General features: G+C 50.8%; 1 protein-coding gene across 6 annotated transcripts in view; it reads right to left on the bottom strand.

The window, feature by feature from the left end:
- Positions 1-190: 190 nt before the first annotated feature.
- The window catches only part of Kmt5a (lysine methyltransferase 5A), a 21,984-nt gene continuing 1,584 nt past the window's right edge, over positions 191-20,590 (bottom strand). The window contains exons 1-8 of one of the 6 annotated variants that reach the window (XM_021163608.2): positions 17,434-17,528; positions 16,415-16,530; positions 15,135-15,291; positions 11,697-11,916; positions 11,199-11,286; positions 5,341-5,400; positions 2,537-2,727; positions 191-1,986 (exon numbers count right to left, since the gene is read on the bottom strand). In XM_021163608.2, coding sequence (XP_021019267.1) covers positions 1,776-1,986; positions 2,537-2,727; positions 5,341-5,400; positions 11,199-11,286; positions 11,697-11,916; positions 15,135-15,291; positions 16,415-16,522 — 1,035 coding nt within the window. In that variant the 5' untranslated portion in view covers positions 16,523-16,530; positions 17,434-17,528 and the 3' untranslated portion in view covers positions 191-1,775. Of the gene's footprint in view, positions 1,987-2,536; positions 2,728-5,340; positions 5,401-11,198; positions 11,287-11,696; positions 11,917-12,253; positions 12,391-15,134; positions 15,292-15,594; positions 15,796-16,414; positions 16,531-16,770; positions 16,995-17,433; positions 17,529-20,590 lie in introns of those variants that run through there. The other 5 variants (XM_029477783.1, XM_021163607.2, XM_021163606.1 and 2 more) reach the window with 5 other exon arrangements.

The raw sequence follows: 20,590 nt of genomic DNA, 5'->3' as shown, positions 1-20,590 counted from the left end.
TGTAGACCAGGCTGGCCTCGAACTCAGAAATCCGCCTGCCTCTGCCTCCCGAGTGCTGGGATTAAAGGCGTGAGCCACCACACCCGGCCAAAATCAGTAATTCTTTCCCCTAGCTTATTCCACCTCCACTTTATTAAGAACAACAACACATAGGTGGCCTTGCCTGGCAATAAATATTTTAATTTTTTTTCTTTATTCTTAAGATGACAAATAAGTTTCAAGTTTATTTCCTTTTTTTTGTTGTTTGCTATTTAAATACAAAGCTAAGCCACAAACAGGTACAACCAAGACATTTTTATCTCACAGTAACACCCTCCTGTCGGATCCTCCTCCAAGTCTGACCACTGACTGGGCTAGCAAAGGGTGCGGGGAAGACTTTCGTAGGTAGCACCATCATGAGCCTGGGAGAGGGGGGTGTCGGGGACAAGGGTAGATTCTTATACCTGGCTCCTGAACCCCAGGCCCCTGGACTGAAGGTGAATGGTGAGTCCTCCCCAGGGAGGGAGAAGGAAGCCACCTACTCTTGCTCTCACAGGTCAAAACAAAGCATCATCCTGGTTCTCTGCGGGCTGCCAGGTTCCCTAGTGCCAAGCACGTCTGGTGCCTGATGCTCTGGGGTGCCAGACTAACAGCTGACAGCATCTTCATGGGATACCAGGAGTTCTGCCTTGACAGCAGGTAGAGAACTTCCCACGCAGCAGAACTGGGGTTGGGGAGGGGATGTGGGCTTAGTAATTTCTGGTCCCACTACAAAACCTCACTTTTGATTAGAATAGAGTACCATCTCAAATCTTCTCTACACAAACCAACCAGCCAAGCCAAAAAGAAAAAAAAAATAAACCCCAGAAGAAAAGAAAACCACATTCATTTCACTCCCTTCAAAACCTATATACACGTTAAGTTGTTTTCTGTGGGTTTTTTTTTTCCATTTTTTCTTTTTTTGATTTTTTTTTAAAATGTTTTGTTTTTATTATTTTTTAAAATAAATTCAGTGTTCACATTTCTATAAAGAATTAATGCAGTTTCAGGAGACCTGCCCTTCTTGAGCAGGAGAACAGTGCTTTTCCCGGCCCGCCTCTAATCTGACTGTCCACCCTGATGCTTCAAGGTGCCTGGAAAAGCCGTAAGCCTGTGGAAGAGGTCTGTTCCTGGCCGGGCCTCCGAGCCCCGGGCTCAGTAAGCTTTGGAGAAAGCAGAGGGGAAGACTAGCTTACTGTGAAACTTTTGCTAAAAAATATTCATACACGTCAGTGTGTATGCCTGTCAGGACGCTGAGGAGAACAAGAGCTTGGAGACATCCCGTCCAGGCTGTGCGTGGGGGGCAGCGCCCTCACACCGGCCTGTCCTTGGACGTGGGGTGCGGGGGAGTCCTGGCTTTCATCTTGGGCAGAGCCCGGCTTCCTAGTTCATGTTCAACTCCATTCTCTAAAACCTGTGCCGAGTCTTACACTGCGCGGGAAGCACAAACGTTCAGCTTGTATGCAAAAAGGTACAAAAACAACTAGAATATAAAAGTTTTGGTAATATAAGGCCATCTGTTCAAGTCCACCTTGGAAACCTGTAACAGATATTTAAATACTACATGAAAAGGCATCTTTAATATACTTTTTAAAAACATTTGAAGTAATTAGCTAAGAGTAAGTGTGAGTGTGAGTGTGTGTGTGTGTGTGTGTGTGTGTGTGTGTGTGTGTGTGTAAAAAAAAATTCATTTCCCTTTGAGGGCACTTTGTCCTTTGAAGGAGGCAGGGTGGCAGGGAGGCAGGGAGGCCACATGGTTAGTGCTTCAGCCAGGGGTAGGCTTCGATGGAGGCCTTGCTTCGGTCCCCATAGTCGTACAGGAGCTCCTCCCCAGCTGCGATGTCTCGGGAGGCGATGAGGATGAGGTGAGGCACGCCATCGATGTCGTGCAGTTTGGTCTGGCAGTTTCCACACTTACTGTGATTGATGAGTCTCCCCAGGCGGTTCGTTTCTTGAGTGGCATCCACGCTGGTGAGGTGGGAGAATGAGAGAAGATCACACTGATAAAGAGGCTTTAACTTGGCTGGCATGCCTCACTTGGAAGACAGGTTAATCCCAGAGGCTACTTTAAAAGCCAGAGAGGCCCCCAAGCAGAGCTTGGGGGACAGAACTCAAAGAACTCTCTACAGAGCCGAGGGAGTAACTGTAACAAAATTGGCTCCCCTGACCTCACCCAGGAAGGAGCAGCTACCATTGCACAGAGCTCCTTGGACAAATGCCGAGAGGGAAAGGGGCTTGGCTGGAGCAGGTGTCTAGGGGATGCACCCTCCTGCTGAAGGACAGCTCCATCCCACAGCTAACAGGGAGGAGAAGGAGAGCTCTCCGGACATGGCGCTTTACATTGGCAATCCCAGCACTCAGGAGGCTGAGGCAGGGGGAGGATGAGTTTGATGCCAGCCAGAGGTGACCTAACTGTGACAGGTAAGGAGACTGATTACAGACTCAGGAATGGCCCTGGTCACCCAGCTGTCTGCCTTTCCTGTACCCAAAGAGTTAAAAAGTCACAGTGTGTACTCACCAGTAGGTTTTGCTCAGATACTGAAAATAGTACATGTAGCAGCCAGTGGAGGGGTCCTGTGCGTACAGAGCCTCCCGCTTCTTGGCATCGGTGATTTCAATGAGGTCCCCATGGTATTCTACCACAAAGTCTCCCCGGGAGAACTGCTTGGTAGCGATCACACCCCTGCCTTTGCCATCAATTAGATCGATCTGTCAGGGAGGGACAAGACAGCATGGGTTCAATATTATGACAGGTGTCAAGAGGCAAGGTGTCTTTCAAGGGGCTTGGACTACACTTTTTGCTAATTTTACTGACTGGACCTCAGTAAAATAAAACCCACTCGCACTGAGGATGGCTTCAGAGCCTTTACTGTGTGTCCTGGGTCTAGTCTCAGGTCATTCCCACTTCATACCACAAAGAGCTGCTCTATGCCCATTCAAAGTTCTCTTACGTCAGGCTCCCAGCTGAAAGTGGGCAAACACCATTTTGCAGATGAGAAAAATGAGGCTTAGAAAGGTAGCCATGTGTCCAAGGCCATAAAGCTTAGAAATGGTGACACTGGGGACTCTGGTCCATAAGGTTCTCTGCTTATTGAGGGACAAGCAAGGCCCAGTGTCCTGAACCACCTGGGATCCACCAATAACTTCTGGTGATACAGAATGGATAGCTGCTCCAGGACTACGTCTGAGAGTCTAGGTTATAGGTGCAAAGAAAAGGCTTTTGACCCTTCACTCCTAGAACAGATCCATCCTCCGTCACTACACCTTGGAGGTACAGTCCCTCATCCAAAACAGAGAGACGCTTGCGTGTGGGCCCTGCACAGGGCTCAGTCAATCTGCAGCATCAACACAGAGCAAGACACGTGGAGAAAAACACGTTCCTTAGACCCCTACACCAGGGCTAAACGTCTTCTTCTCTGTATAATTATCTTTGTTCGTTGCTTTCCTTCTTTAGGGGTGAGGGCTAGGGATTGAATGCAGGGCTCTGTCGATGCTCAACAAGCATTTTATTGCTGAGCCACTGTTGGACAGTGAACCATGCCAGGAAGCTTGGTATGGTAGAATAGGTTGAGACCTGGAGACTCTGAGAAGTGGGTAATGTATAGTATGCATCCATTCTCCACAATGAACAGCCAATAAACAGTTCAGAACCATTGGCTGTCTCTTTTATCAAGGTCCACAGTGGAGAACCTTGGAGAAGGCATTTGCCTACAGGGCTGCAGCTTAATCCCTCCCCCCTCCCAGGCAGAAGGCCTCTCTGCACTTCCAGCCTGGACAACCAATGCTGGAACAAGCCAGAACTCCCCTTCCCCCCAGCCCCCGGGATTAAGCGGCTATCTCTACTCTGCTCTCAAACCAGCTCCAGTTTTCTCACATCTCTGACTTTGCTTTCCCAACCCCTGAGCGGTGTCTTGGTGCTTTTTCCCTACAGCCCAGCTGGGGTAAGTGCAGTCAAATTCCCCATGTTGTCTTCCCAAGAGGCTGTGCTCAGTGAAGGAGTGGGGCAGACACAGACCCACAAACTACATCTCCAGCCCACCCCCCTTTTTTGTTTTTCGAGACAGGGTTTCTCTGTATAGCCCTGGCTGTCCTGGAACTCACTCTGTAGACCAGGCTGGCCTCGAACTCAGAAATCCGCCTGCATCTGCCTCCCAAGTGCTGGGATTAAAGGCGTGTGCCACTATGCCCAGCTTCTAGCCCCTTTTTGTACTTAACTGACTCCATAAGTCAGGCATGACTGATCTTACGATCTTACAACCACTCGACCTCAGCTTCCCGAGGAGACAGACGGGCTAACAAACTCTGCCACCATCCCCACTGCACTTTTTCTTTTATTATAATTACCCAGGGCCAGGTGTAGTGGAGTGTGCCTTTAATCCCAATATTCTGGATGCAGACGCAGGAAGATCTATCTCTGTGAGTTTGAGACTAGCCTGTTCCATAGAATGAGTTCCAGGACAGCTAGGCATACATAGGGAGAGAGACCCTGTTTCAAACAAAAGCAAAGCAAGGGGCTTGAGATGGCTCAGCACTCATGAGCTCTTGCAGAGGATCCAGTTCACTCACACCTCAACACTGAGCAGCTTAGAACCACCTGTAACTCCAGTTGCAAGAGGTCTGAAGCCTTCTTCTTGCCTGTGGGTGTCCCTACTCCATTTAAATATAAAACAGACAGATACATATATATATATATATATACACACATATAATTAAATAAAAATCCTCTTCATTAAAAAACGGGGTTGGGAGCTGGAGAGATGGCTCAGCGGTTAAGAACACTGACTGCTCTTCCAGAGATCCGGAGTTCAATTCCCAGCAACCACATGGTGGCTCACAACCATCTGTAATGGGATCTGGTGTGTCTGAAGACAGCTACAATGCACTTACATACATTAAATAAATAAAATCTTTAAAAAAACAAAACAAAACAGGGCTGAAAGGTAGCTCAGCAATTAAGAACATTTATCCTTCCAGAGAACCTGGGATCAATTCTCAGCATCCACATGCTGAGTCCTAACCATCTACTTACTGCTTTCAGGGGGTTAAATGCCCTCTTCTGACCTCTGGGTACAGCAGGCCCAGATATGGTATACAGACATACACACAAGCAGAACATGCATTCCACAGGAAATAAAGACACTGAAGTAGAAGTGGGTGTCTCCTTAGGTAAGCCACTGATGCCTGTCTGCACCTTCAGGACACGCTTGCTTCTCAGCTGCTGGGTCTGTCTCCTTGACACTCTACAGGGGTGGGACTGGCACTGAGCATGCAGTCAAGGCAGTCTTGTGGTGGCTCGTCTCAGTGGTGTAGAGCGGGCCTTACCTTCATGCCTTCTTCCTTCCCGCTCTCAATCAGCTCGTCTATTTTCTTCCTTTCTTCAGACTGTGGAGAGGAAAGAAAAGAACAGAGCAGTGTTAGTGCTCATGTACCATGCCACAGACATCTTGCGCTGCCCCAGCCCCGGGCACACCTTTCCTCACCCATCTGCCGCCAGCAACTGTCATCCAGTCCCGCACACAGTTCTGGCCTGCTATATTTTAGCCTTTGTTTCTTTTGGTTTCTGAGTCAGGGAATTCACACTGTAAGCCCAAGGTGGCCTTGAACTCATGCTCCTCCTGCCCTGGCCTCCAAAATGTGGGATTATAAGTGGGCATCACCACACCCAACTAGTCAGAATTCTAAGTGTTTCCCAAGGGTCCCTGTGGAGAATGGAATGGTCTGCCCTGTGGTAAGTATTGGGAATCCATTAAGAGGTGGGTCCTAGCAGGGTCCCTGGGGATCTGCTCTGTGTGGGATGGTGAGACTCCTGCCTATCCTCTCATTTCCAGCAGTCAGGAAAGCAGTCTTGTCCTCCACGATGCCCAAAGCAACAGGAGTCAACTGAGAGACCGAAGGCTCCACAAAAGTAACAGAAATGAACCTTTATTATCTTGGGTATTTGTTCCAGAGACTAAAACATGAAGTTTGTCCTGTATTGTATCTAAAAAAATTTTTTAATTTACCAGGATCTAAAAACCAGAGTTCTAGGGCTGTCAAGAAGGCTCAATGAGGAAAGGCATGTGCTGGAAAGGCTGGCAATCCTGACCATCTGAGACTGATCCCAGAACCCACACGTTACAAGGAGGGAACTGACCGACTCCCGTAAGGTGTTCTCTCTGAGCACCACACACAAATGCCCCTGCTACAAGTAAATAGAAGGTCTGGATTCTATGCCTGTAATCCTAACTGCTCAAGAGTCTGAGGCAGTGTTCATACAACTGAGGCTAATATGAGTTACACAGTAAATTCTGGGCCAGCACAGGGCAATCTGGTGAGAGCATATCTCAAAATAAAAGTAAAATAGAAAAGGAGGCACGAAAGCAACAATGTTTGCCCAGCATACACATGGCTTTAATGCCCAGCAGGATCACCAAATAAATAAATAAATAAATAAATAAATAAATAAATAAATGGAGAATCTCCCAGAGCAGATCACAGGCTACACCTGTAAGCAGGACACATCTGCTCCTTGTCCCTCTTAGCTAACTGATACGTCCCTTGGAGGTCTATGCTCAGGTCTCTGAGCTATGTCTGTGCCTCCTAACCAGTAAAACAATGCAGCGAGGACCAGAGAGCTAGGGAACTCCCATGAGTAATCTCTCCTGTTGCTACTCCATCTCACCCTGGATCACACTGTGTCCTCCCATTACACAGGAAGCTAGGGAACAAGAGGGAGCTACAAAGACACCAGATGCCCTAAAGCACTTTGGATAACCAGCATGGAGGGACTTCCTTTGGCTGAAGGCATCTGGAGTGTACTGGCTGGTTTTGTGTGTCAACTTGACACAAGCTGGAGTTATCACAGAGAAAGGAGCCTCCCTTGAGGAAATGCCTCCATGAGATCCAGCTGTAAGGCATTTTCTCAATTAGTGATCAAGGGGGAAAGGCTCCTTGTGGGTGGGACCATCCCTGGGCTGGTAGTCTTGGGTTCTATAAGAGAGCAGGCTGAGCAAGCCAGGGGAGGCAAGCCAGTAAGTAACATCCCTCCATGACCTCTGCATCAGCTCCTGCTTCCTGACCTGCTTGAGTTCCAGTCCCGACTTCCTTTGGTGATGAACAGCAGCGTGGAAGTGTAAGCTGAATAAACCCTTTCCTCCCCCTACTTGCTTCTTGGTCATGATGTTTCGTGCAGGAAAATAGACACCCTGACTAAGCCAGTGGAGGTCTTGCCACCTGTTGAACTCACACCCTTGCTAGACTTTGTAGGCAGAGCTTGGCACAGCTAGCCAGTCTACACCTACCCTGGCACAGGCCCTGGGATACGTGATGGAGACACTCTTGAGGGTGTGAGACCGGGTGTCTGATATCTAGCCACTTTCTTCTCGGCACCTACTACTGTCCTCCACCAAGCCATTATCTGACAGTCACCTCCTGAGTCTCAGGGCTTCTACTACAACCCAGGCTCCATTCTTTACCTAGTACCACAGGAATCTTCTGAAAAGATTGTCGTTATTGTTACTAAAGCCCTGCCACACCCAGGCCTTTTAGAACTGTAAGAGAAGTCCCATCACTCCTGTACTTAGCTAACAGGAAGCGTCAATGGTACTTCCCCATAGTGACAGATTTACAGAAGGACTCGAGATGTTAATAACGGGACAGGTTAGCAATGGGTCTGAGAAGTATCTGTACTGCCTTTGTCATTTATCTATGACTCAAACTTACTGAAAAATTTAATCCCAGCACCGGGGAGGAAGAGGCAGGTAGATCTCTAAGTTCCAGGCCAGCCTGGTCTACAGAGCAAGTTCCAACGGCAGCTAGGGCTACATAGAGAGACACTGTTTGGAAAACAAAAACTAATAAAAATTAGGAAAAAAAAAAAAAAAAGGTTTTTACTATGTATCAAGGTTGAGCTGGAACTCAAAACCCTCCTGTAATAGACTCCCACGTAATGAGATTAAAGCAAGACATGACCTCACCCAGGATTCTACTTTATCTTTCCAATCATTACATTTTCCTATTTTGAGAGAATTTGGAACTAAACTCACGAGATCAGTCTGCCTCTGCCTCCTGAGCGCTGAGATGAAAGGTATGTCTCTATGCTAGACTTTTTCCTAGGTGGGTACAGATTCTGTAAAATGCAGGCCTCATGTCTCACCTCCCCCATTTCCCATCCAACAGGATCTTCCAGAAGGCCAGGTCTCCAGCCTCCAGGCTGTGGAGCAGCTGTCCTTCCTGCTGAGTGTGACCTTTCCCTAATCCATGGGCCTGCCTGTTTCCTCCTTTGCTGTGGAGTTATCAGACACCTTTTCAGAGAAACTAGATTCCTGGGAACCAAGGAGCCTTAGGCTCACCACACTACTCCATCTCACCAACGATCCAAAGGCAGGCAGTTAGGCGCTGTCCGCCTGTGACTGGTGACTGCACTACAGCCTCATGCGAGACAAAGGCTCTATTGCTGTGCTCCAGCACTACCTAGGGATCTTCCTAAGTCGGTAATCACTCTATTGGAGTAGGCAAGGCCTCAGTGAAGGGAGACAGGGAGGACAGATGGCTCCTTACAGTCCTCAGGGAGTATCAGGAGGGAGGAAGAAGCCAGGGCACTGCCAACAGTTGTTTTTGCTATAGTGTAGCTGCCACCCCACCAATAGGCAGGCCAGTAGGGAGGCTCCTCAATTTAGTGCCACGGAGGCTGGGGGCATTTCCCTATGGCTTGCTCTATGCTCAAACCCTATGGTCCAAATCCTTCCCTCCCTCCCTCCCTCCAGCTCTGAACTCTGGACCTGGTTCTGCCCCAGAAGCTTTTCTTCAGCTCCACAAGGTGCCTCACAACTTGGTACTTTGATTTCCCTCTTGACCACTGGTCAAGTAGTTTCCTGGCCCACCTCCTCAGCCTCTAGCTAACATAGTTAGGCCAGGAGGAGCCTCAGCCCTCTGAGAGACTCTGCTGCTATGCTCTCCAGCTTTCTCTGCAGTCAAGAGAATACAGACTCTGCCAGTGACAGTCACATCCACGGCGCCATGGGCAGCTGTCACTGCATGCCCTCGCCAGCGACGGGGAACAGTGCTCTTTCAGCAGAGCCAAGGCAAACAGTGAGGGGCCCAGCTTGTGGTGCTCCCTACTCTCTGGCGACGGCTGTGCTTTCCCCACCGCACCACCGTGTCTGCTGCAGTATGCAGGTGAGCGCTGCAGTCCCTCTGCAGCCCTTCCTTCCTCTCCAGGCACAAGAGCCTGGCTTTTCTTTAGCACTTCTGGCTTAGGTACTCCCCTACCCCCCCCCCCNCCCCCCAGCAACCCTCAGCCCCTGTGTGGGGCCTGCTGTGACTCCTGCCTGGCTGGGAGGAGCCCTGGGTTCTGTGGCCAGGCACCACCTCTGCTCTCTGCAATGCAGCCTTTCAGAGTGACCTAGCACGGCCTCCCACGGGTTGGCAGGCAGGCGTTTGTAACAGCTCATTCTTGGCTGAGACACCGCCTTTCACGAGAAATGAAGTCAAGGCTAGTGGGCCAGTGGAGAGGGAGGGGAAAGCAGACCCTCTCCTGTGGGCTTGGTTTTAGCTAAAGCTGCATCACCCGAAAGCTCTGCATGTAGACCTGCCACTTCTGATGCTGAGGGGACCTCAGCAGTACAGGAAAGGCTCAGACTGTTCCGAGGCGATCTGAAGCCTTCAGAGTCAGACAGACGTGCAGGAGAGGGAGGGACCGACACTGACTCCCTGGGCATACGAGTGGGATTCAGAACAGAGAGCAATAACCACCCGCTGCTTCGATATAGACAGGCTGCCCACTGGGTGCTGCACACAAGGGCGTGGGTCCACCCAGACCCGTTACTTTCTTTCCTGTAAGCCACTTCATGTCTAGCTGGAAGCAGGCAGATGGGAACAGACTATACTGGGAAACAAGGGAGGGTGACAGTCTCAGCTAGCTGCCTGCCATTTGCACTCCTACGTCATTATAGAACAAAGTCTTTTATGAGAAAGGATCTCATGGATTTCAGACTGGCCTCAGATTCTCTACGTAATTTAGCCTTCACCCCTCTCCCCCTCAAGACAGGGTTTCTCTGTGTAGCTCTGGCTGTCCTGGAACTCACTCTGTAGTCAAAGCTACCCTCTGCCTCTCGAGAACTGGAATTAAAGGCATGTAACACCACCTCCCACTTGGCCTGCAACTCTAGATCTTTCTGTTTCTACCTCCTCAGTCCTGGGGTTACACACAAGATCCACCATCTCCAGTGCTAGGAATGGAAACGATGGGACTTCTAGAAACACAACAAGCAAGAATTCCAATCGAGCCGGGCATGGTGGCGCACGCCTTTAATCCCAGCACTTGGGAGGCAGAGGCAGGCGGATTTCTGAGTTCGAGGCCTGCCTGGTCTACAGAGTGAGTCCCAGGACAGCCAGAGCTACACAGAGAAACTCTGCCTCGAAAAAAAAAAAAAACCAAAAACCAAAAACAAAAAACAAAAAAACAAAACCCAAAAACCAAAGAAGAAGAAGAAGAAGAAAAAAGAACTCCAATCGAGCTATGTCTCTGGCCCTAGGAGACCATTCTGTGAGTTTTGCTTTCAGACAGAGTTTTATTATGTAGCCAAGGGTGATCTCAAAATGGAGATCTGGCCTCACTCTCCTGAGTGCTGGATTCACCACTGCATCGGCATCGATGTGAATCCCCTTCCTTTATTTTCACAACAACTCACTACTGTATCTCTTCCTTTATGAGGCAGGGTCTTGCTATGGAGCCCTGTCTGGACTGGAACTTGGAGTTCAGACCCAACCACTCTGTCAGAACTTCTGTCCATTCTCTCAACTCCGTCCTGAGTACTAGGATTATAGGTGTCTCCATCCCTGGACTTTACAGAGCCATTTTACAGACACGACAGTGCAGTCCACCAGCAATCAGTAAGCACTTCTACACTACTGTTCTTTAGAAACTTCTAGACTGAAGACTGGAGAAGCTCCTGACACAACAGGCAGCTTTCCCCACAGTTCTAGGCTACAAACTCGCTGCCAAAACACCGTGGAAAAGCCAGTCTGATTGTTCTACGGCATCAAGTACAAGGTACCAGGGTCTTAAGGATGCCTCCTGCCTCACCAGGAAGGTAGAGCAAGTGGAGGACAATCTCACCCAGGCTTCCCTACACCCGATAAACACCCCTCCCCCTAGCCCGGGCTCCTGGCCTCTCCCCCTGCAGCAGGTCCGACCTTACCTGCAGCTCAGCCTTGCTCTTGCGGGAGCTCCTCCGCACAGGGTAGAAATCGGTGAGCTTTCGATTCTGCTGGCTTTTCCCTTGAGACCTGGTTAAGAGGGGAGGGGAGAAATAAACATGAGGCCTGGGGCCCGGCTCCGACCCAGGAGCTAACTCCCTGTAAACGTGTTCCTCAAATATTTCTGTGCACTGGGACCTAGGTACCTATCTGCTTATCTACCTGGGCGGGTCCCAGACAGCTGCTCACTCCTGGGGAGGGGAGGGAGATAGGGAGGGAGGCCTAACCTCTGGACTCTGTCTCTCTGTCTCTTTGTCTTATACATACATACACACACACACACACACACACACACACACACACACACACAGGGAAAAACCAGAAAGTGTAACTCAGAAGAGAAGAGGCCTGGCAGCAGACTACACAACCACAGTGGACACCTGAGCCAGGCCCCAGGAACCAAGTGGTGTTAGGAGAGGGCTTCACTGCAGGCTACTTACTTTTTCCGAGGGGCCTGCTTGCCCTTGAGGGACTTTTTCAGGGCTTGCTTAGCGACTGCTACGTTGGTAGAATCACATGATGGGGGTGGAGTTTTTGGAGGTTCTGCTGCTTCGGATTTTTGGTTTGGAAAAGGCGCCAGGGGACCTCTCCTGGTGTCTTTGCTCTTCTGGTCATCTGACTTCACAGCGCTTCGTATAACGTTCCCAGCATTCCTTTTCTCTGCAGCGGGACAGGTGGGAAATAGATTTATTCACTCCACGCACTGGTCAGCACCCATGTTCTCAGACAGGCTAGGGTAGGAGCACTCTGTGAGGGTCAGGAAGGCGCTGGAGCCTACTGTGTCAGTGTCCACTAGGGACAATCAGGCAGAAGTACCTGGAAATAGGGCCTGGCCCTCTGTATGTGGGCATGGGAGAAACCCGAAGCGCTAACACAGCTGGAGGCTTCCAGACACTGGCCTGCACACCCGAGAAAAGACGCTCCATTCCCAAAGCAAGAGCTAGCGAGCACTGGTGGGTAGAGCAAGGGGACAAAGCCCAAACTCTTCCCCACTCACTGCCTGGCATGCTTCACTGCAGAATCTTGGCCAAACAAGCCCCCCTTCTAAAAAGGTTGACGTCCCGGGCTCCCAGAGGTTCTCCAGATGGCACCTGGGCAGAAGGCAGGCATCCTGTCATGAGGCACACAACAAATAACCTTGCTGATAACAGCGGCAAATTCGGTGCGGGTCAACTGTGCTATTTTTAAAAAATGGATTTAATGATTTACTTTTTAAAGTAAATAACTAATATACTACCCAGAGATAGATGGCACACCAATTTTAGAACAGTTTCAAGGTTTCCTTACAAAGTTAAACATAGAACTATCACGTGATCCAGCAACTCCACATTCTGACATCTACTCAGGATTAAAGACACATGTCTACACAAAAAACTGTACATGAAACGTGCTAGCTTATGCACATTAGCCCGAGAGCAAACATTCCCGACAGCCCTCCCGGTATACAAACAGTTAAAATGCGGTCTATCCACACACTGGGAACGATGATTATGGTTCAGCCATAAAAAGGTACAAAGCATTGACATACACGATAAACAACTGGGACTCTGACAAACACGCTGAGTAAAAGGCCAAACACAAAAGGCTACATAGCCTATGACTTCATTTGCATGAAATGTCCACAACGGGCAAAGCTGCAGACGCAGAGAGGAGTTTCAGAGCTGCCTAGAGCTGTGGGGGATGGAGAGTGCAAAGTGAGGACTAATGAGTATGTTCTTTGTAGGGAAACAAAAAATGGTCTGGACTTAAGAGGTGGCAGTTGTGTGACTGCAGACACACTAAAATATCATCCAAGTGCACACTTTGGAGTTGGGGACAGAGCTTGAGTAAAACCTGGCACGGTGGCACAGGCCTATAATCCCAACACACTGGGGAGGTGGAGACAGAGCACAAGTTAAAGACCGTTCTCAGCTGCATGGGGGAGTTTGAGGCTAGCCTGGGCTACAGGAGAGCTTGCCTTGGGGGGGCGGGGGATAGGAGAGAAGACCTGGGTTAGCTCAGTGGTAGAGTGCCTGCCTAGATGCCCAGTCTCTGGGTTCTATCCCAGGTTCTACAAAATAAGCAAATAAACTTTGACTCCTGAATTATAGCTCAGCAAACAAAGCAGGAAAAGCTGGGCAAAGGGGGTGCCGTCGAGAACACGAAATGGGTTGGCAGGTAAAAGCTCTGCCACCAAGCCTAATTCCCCGAATCTGATTTCTCAGGACCTTCACAGGAGGAAACCAACTCCTGTAAGTTTTCCTCTGAAGCCTGCATGTACATAGCAGCACACAAATCCCGCCTCCCTCCCACTCTTCCCTTCTAGGCAGGCTGGCAGGTCTAACCCTATGGATACGATGGGTCTGTTGACAACTCCTGAGATCTGTCTGTGCCACGGTGGCAAGATTGTGGCCTTTCTCGGACATTCCAACGTACATGTGACCCCAAATCCTAATCACTGCCATTTAACAGCACGAGGGATCAGTAAGCCCCCACCCGTCATCGTATGGACAATATTCACTCTGCCCGATTCTGGAAGGGATGCAAGGTGGCTATGGCCAAGCCAGGGGGGCAGGTAACCAATCTCCCGATATCTGCAGACGCAAGGAACGTAGACAGATGAGGTAATGCAGTGACAACATCTCAAAGCCCTTCTACACCCAAACAGCCCAATGGGGGAGACGGGACTCCTCTCAACTGACAGATATGTCACCCGGGACTCACAAAAGAGCTGCAGCTTGCCAGAGCCTCCTCCTTCCAAGTGGCAGCCACAGCTACCATCTAAGTTACTTTGTGGCTCAGACAACATAGCTCCTCCATTCCTGGGGGTAGGGGGGGAAAAAGCCGATGGTAGGCTCCTCAACCTTAGTTCTCAAAGACAGCTTGATAGCTGGGCTTTAGGACTTCTGACCAACTGTCGGCCAACACACAACTTTGTCCTAAAAAGCTGCTGGTAGCCTTGGGGCAAAGGGGGGGGCGACCTACTCAGTTGGGTAAGATTCGTTCCCAGGAACGAATTGTGGAGGTGGACAGGAACGCTCACTGAAGCTCTAAAACTCCAAATCTGGGAAAAAGCAAGGTTCTTAGACCATTGCCTTGTTCATAGCTCTGAGTGGAGGTGTTGGGAACGGAGTCAGGGCCTTACACATGCTAGGCAAACATCATACCACTGAGCCACATCCTAGTCCTCCTTATTTTGGGCAGTGGGGCGGGACAAAGTAGCAAACTGTAAGCCTCGCTGGTTTTGAAATCACTGCAATTTGGCTTCCACAGAATTTCTCAATAATCACACACTCTTAGGGGTTTTTTTCCTCCTTTTTTTTTTTTTTCTTTTTTTTAAATGCTCAGGACCAAGCCAGAGTCTCCCATACTTGACAAGTATTCTATCTACCAAGCCCTACCACGGGCCTGTGACTTAACCCAAAATTTCACACACAGGGCACACTGCTTTGGAAAGGAACACAGAACGCTTGAATGGAAAGAAACTGTAGAAATGGGGTCAGGCCCTGCCATACAACGGTAGGTTAATTGATCCCCTGGGTCTACTGCACACTGCAGTCAGCCGCCTGCTCTGTACAACCTGGACTCACTTTTCCTGCATTTTTAACCATCATAAGTCTCTCCAATTGCAGGTCGGGTGTGTTATCCCCCCCCCCCCCCAATGTGGCAATACACGCCTGAAGGATATGCTAACTCTTGTGAAAGTAGGAAAAACCTGTCAGACCACAGGACACGCACCCGGACACATCCTCCTCCTTCCTACCTGTGTGTGTTTCTCCCCGAGAGGAGGAACTCGGTTTGTATTTCCCTCACACCCCACACGGGAAAGATGTACGAGAGCCTGAGTGTGTACAATCTGAGTAGCTGAAAGCAGAATAATGAGGCCGTTTGGGGCTTACCTTCTCGCTTCCTGTAGATTCCAGCTAATGGTTTCCCCGGGCATTTGACCTCGTGATGGGCAACCGAGTTCTCTTCCTGAAGTGGAGAGCGCATTGCAGAGCACTTGTTCGGACTCATGTAGGCATAGATCTTTGACTGCCCGGCAAACACGTTCTCCTAGAAAGACAAACACATATTCTGAAAGAGGCTTGGAGACAAAGACAATCCCCCAGCGTCTGAGGGGAAGAAGGAGAAGGAAGAATACAAAAGAGATTTCATCACCACTCCAGGACATGCCAACCAGAAGATGCCAGCCCCAGGAGACCTCTCGCTCTCTCAGGAGAGCTGCGGCAGATTCTGAAGCCCCAGGTTTCTCAACACATACACTCCCTAAGCAGAGTCCCTAAGGGATAAGTCTGGCCAGCAGAGGACAAGACCTTAAAGGAAGGTACAGTCCATTTAAGGAAAGAGCTAACCTACCAGCAGCAGGGAGGGCAGAATGACCCAGGGAAAACTGATTCGAAGGGCTGGGCTGAGTCAGGGGTTATCTCCCCAGGCTAGGGAGTCGGCCACCAGCACACAGAAACAGGCCTGCCTAAGGGAACCTGATTAACCACTAGGTGCTGAGGCCAACTGGGAGGGCTTGCTTAGTGCCTTAACCTTCCGCGTTAGGCCTGGCCCCTCTCGAGCAACTGCAGCTCAGCACCTCCCAGGACTGTGGCTGAGGGATGGGAGAGGCCAATGAGAGCACAGGCTGCCGGCCAGCGCATTTAGGGCGGGTCACTCCACTGCAAACCGCACCTTGGCTGCAAACATTGGAGCAGGCTGGGGGTTGGGGGTAGGGAGGGGGTATCAGTACAGGTCACTTCTGTGTTGGTGTCATTGGGTGTGGATACTCCCCTCGGAGCGGGCTCTCCCAAAAAACAATGCAGGGCCTGGCAGCCCGGTAAGCCACTAGACACCAAGTAACCCTGGTTACTAGAGGGGCGAGAGCAAGCCCCGGACACCCTTGGGAAGGCAGCCACCACCTCCAGGGACTCAAGGTCTCGGGAGGGGCTGTAAATGCCACAAGGCCACAGTCAAACTTTTCCGATGTCAGACACTGTCAGGTAGGGTCACAGTGGAATAGGACCGCCAGGCAGCAAACAAACAAACAAACAAACAAACAAATAAAGGAAGCTGCCCCAGGCCAGTCCCGCTGGCGAGCACCGATGGGAGGGGGGGTCCCTTGCTGCGCCCACGTGCGCGAGGCCCGGGCCCGGCTGGCGCGCTGCTCAGTGCGGGGAAGGAGCCTGCTTACCCCGTCGCTGCGGGGCCTCCCCGGGCCCCTCTGCTCCACCATCTCCGGGCCCGGGGCCGTCGCCGCCACCGCCGCTGCCGCCGCCTCCACCGCGCGGGGCTTGCACATCTTCCTGCCTGGAGAGGGGGGACCCGGGGGAAGCGGGGGAGGGGCGCTCAGGGCGCGGCGGCGCGGGCAGCGGGACCGCGGGGGCCCGCCGCAGCCATGTCTCCAAGCCCGCACGCAGGGGGCCGGGCTGCGCTGTCCCGGGGCCCCGAGCCCGGGCCCGAACCCGAGCCGCGGCGCCCTTCCCACCCGGCCCGGCCGGGGCCTCCTGCGCCCGCCCCACCCCATGCGCCCGGGCCCGACACACCCACCTGCAGCCCGGCTAGGCCCATGGCGGCGCGGCCGGCGCCCTCGCCCTCGCCGCGGCCCGGCCACCAGCGCTGCCGCCGCCGCTGCTGCTGCTGCTGCTGACGCCACCAGCGCCGCCGCGGCGCTCCGGGAAAGGGCCGGCGGCGCCCCACGGCGCCCGCTTCGCCCATGGCCCGTAGCAGGCCGGGCGCCCGCGCGCGCCGCAGCCGGGGCCCGGAGCGAGGCCGGGGACGGCGCGGGCAGGGGCGGCGCTGCCAGGCGCCTGCGGGGCGGGCGCGAGGGCGCGCGACGGCCAATCCGGGCTCAGCGTAGCCCCGCGCCCGCGCGCCCGCGCGCGCCACCGACCACTCCGCGCAGCGACTGCAAGGCTCCCCGGAGCCCCGCACCGGGGCCGCGTGTGCATGCGTGGGACGTTCACGCCAGCCCAGGCATCCGCCCGGTGGACATCCCAGTAGAAGTTGGGGAGTCTCTAGGGCCACACAACCAGGAAGTGATGGGCCCCTAGTCCAAAGCTAGGCGAACTCTGCCAGTGGCCGGCCGGTAGGAGGCTCCTAGGAGCCAGGGAGCCCTGACTAGCCTTGATAAGTTTGCCGGGGTGCTGCTTCTGCCATGCTATCTTGTTAACGTCCCAAGAAAAGCCTGGAGAAGGCAGACACAATTATTACCTCTTTCCTACACTTGGGGAAACTGAGACTCGGAGAAGCGATGGAGCTGTCCAAGTTCTCACACCTAGGTTCCAGCCCAAGCCAACGATCAGAGTGACTGCACTCCTAGCTGCTACTCCTGACCTCTTCTGATGAAGACATTGAGGTTGGGAGGAGCTACAGTGGGGCACAAGGGTTTTGCAAGCAGGTCACCCACCTTGTGCTCCTGTGGCCTTCACCTTTAAGAAAAATGCCTAGGTAGGCAGGATTCCAGGCACTCTGGTGACTGCTTACTGCCTTGTGAGGTTGTGCGGTGGCTGTTAGGGCATTCGGCCAAAGATTTGTTGTATTTGTGCAAAGTCATAGACGCGAAGGACATCAGAAGGTACCCAGCTCCTGCCTTAGCATTAGGACCACGCAACTAAGTCACTTCCGGAGTCTGGCCCTCTAATGTCTTAGTAGCTAAAATTCCAAAGCCTTGTTTTCCATGACCTGCCAAGGGACCTCCCAACCTCTACAATAAAGGGCTGTTTCACAGGGCCGTTTAATCCCAGCACTTGGGAGACAGAGGCAGGCAGATTTCTGAGCTCGAGGCCAGCCTGGTCTACAAAGTGAGTTCCAGGACAGCCAGGGCTACACAGAGAAACCCTGTCTCGAAAAACCANGTTCCAGGACAGCCAGGGCTACACAGAGAAACCCTGTCTCGAAAAACCAAAAAAAAAAAAAAAAAAAAAAAATCAAAGCCTGAATGTTTGCAGTGTGGTAGAACCTTTACTATTGCATCATTTTATTAAAACTAATGGGGGCTGGAGAGATGGCTCAGCGGGTAAGAGCACTGACTGAGGTCCAGAGGTCCTGAGTTCAATTCCCAGCAACCACATGGTGGCTCACAACTATCTGTAATGAGATCTGACGCCCTCTTCTGGAGTGTCTGAAGACTGCTACAGTGTACTCACATATAATAAATAAAAAAAAATCTTCGGGGAAAAAAACCCTTCTGTTATCATACTGTTATTACTGTCTCGTGTACTCATAAATAAAAACAAATCAATCTAAAAAGAAAAATCTTTTATTCCTGTCTCACACCTATGAAAGGTGAGGCTTAGGACAGATGACTTATCTACTATGACAATAAATGGGATTGGAACCCACTTCTGCTATGTAACTACACTTTGCAATAACAAATGGTTCTCCTGAATTCAAATACCAGATAAGCATCCACTTATCAAACCTGTTCTGACTACCTACCTGCTTTGTTCCAGCCCATCTATACACAGCAGTGAATATAAAAACAGCTGGCTGTAGGACAGTGAAGTGCTGAGGGTGGGGGAGAGGGACTTTATAGGTCATAGTGACTATTATGTAATTGATCCCAGAAGCAATGGGGGAATAAGGGAAGTAGAAATCGGGTGATAAAATTCTGTACGGTTTAGCTGCTGAGTGACTGTGAACGTGGAAGAAAGGTAAACAATTTGAAAAGAGCAGAAGGCAGAAGTAGCTGGGCATGGTGGCCCATGCCTTTAATCCTGGCACTCAGGAGGCAGAGGCAGGCAGATTTCTGAGTTTGAGACCAGCCTGGACTACGGAGTGAGTTCCAGGACAGCCAAGGCTACACAGAGAAACCCTGTCTCGAAAAAAAACCGAAAAAAAAAAAAAACCACCCCAAAACAACAAAAAAAGGAGAAAGGGGTGTATAACTGTGTAACTGAGGGGCAAAGTGATGGATCAGAGGAAGATCTGACAGACTAGGATATGTCCAACTCTCATGAGAACAGAGGGAAAGAGAAGCTACTTACAGAGTATCGCAGAGAGAGAAGAAAGGGAGAGAAGGCAGTTTTACCAGAACAGTTGTACAGAGACAGGTTGCAGAGAGGGAACATGGCATTCACAGATGAAGACAGAACAAGCCAGAGAATGAGAAAGAGCCAGAAGATTAGAACAGATTGCCCAAGTTAGTATGAAGCAATTCAGTCAGAAGCTGAGATAAGCCAATTTGAATCAGTCAGCTTGGGGAGGAGTTTTTAGCCAGTCAGCTGAGTTGAACCAGCCGGCCAGAGTTCAGAAGGTACTAGAAAAGATCAGTTTATTCAGCAGTAAGTCTCAGAGGCTAAAACCAACTAAGATCCAATTCCTTGGGAATGTGAGGCAGGAGTGCCCGAGTTCTAGGCCAGCCTGAGCTATATAGTGAGTCTCCATCTAAGACTCTCCATGTGAAAACAAAACCACAGCCAGACCCCAGACCCAGTAGCACACACCCTTAGCCCCAGCACCCAGGAGGCAGAAGCAAGCAGTTGTCTGTGAGTTCAAGGCCAGCCTGGTCTGCACAGTGGGTTCAGGGTAGCCAGGGCTACACAGAGAGACGCTGTCTCCAAATGGAGGATGGTGTGTGGAGAGGATAAGGATGATAAGAAAGCTTGCATAGCAAGTGTTAGGCCCGCCCGAGGTCCAAGGAGCACATAGCTAAGGTGACGGTCATAATACTGGGCAGAAGCTAGACGACTTTCTCCTTAACTTTGGCTAAGGAAGGGAGGCCACAGGATAACAAAGACACAGCATGGCTGTGTGTGTGACTTCAGACTTCACCCTTGACCTTTGTAGAACTAGATGTTACATAGGTTTATATAGATATTGTATAGGTTTATATAGGTTAACTGGAATCGATCTCAATAATAATTATTGCCATATTTCAATAATAGTGTTTTTCCTATAATTTAACTAAGCTGTTTGTTGTTGTTTTGGTATTTCTAGACAGAGTTTCTCTGTGTAGCTCTGTCTATCCTGGAACTTGATTTGTAGACCAGGCTGACCTTGAACTCAAAGACCCAGCTGCCTCTGCCTCCTGATTGCTGGGATTGAAGGCTTTTAATCACCCTACACACAACTCAATCGATTTGAATCCCCCAGTCATTATTTTAATACGTCGGTGTTTTGCCTACATGTATGTCAGTGTACTACATATATGCAGTGCCCTTGGAGATCAGAACATTTTCATGTGGTAGCATACAGAGATGCTCAGTGATTAAGAACACGGGCTATGCCGGGTGTGGTGGCGCACGCCTTTAATCCCAGCACTTGGGAGGCAGAGGCAGGCGAATTTCTGAGTTCAAGGCCAACCTGGTCTACAGAGTGAGTTCCAGGACAGCCAGGACTACAGAGAAACCCTGTCTTGAAAAAAACC

Source organism: Mus caroli, chromosome 5 (genome assembly GCF_900094665.2).
Source record: "Mus caroli chromosome 5, CAROLI_EIJ_v1.1, whole genome shotgun sequence".
Classification (NCBI taxonomy): Eukaryota; Metazoa; Chordata; class Mammalia; order Rodentia; family Muridae; genus Mus; species Mus caroli.
The sequence above is the reverse complement of the archived record's forward strand: the minus strand, read 5'-3'. Positions and strand labels throughout refer to the sequence as shown.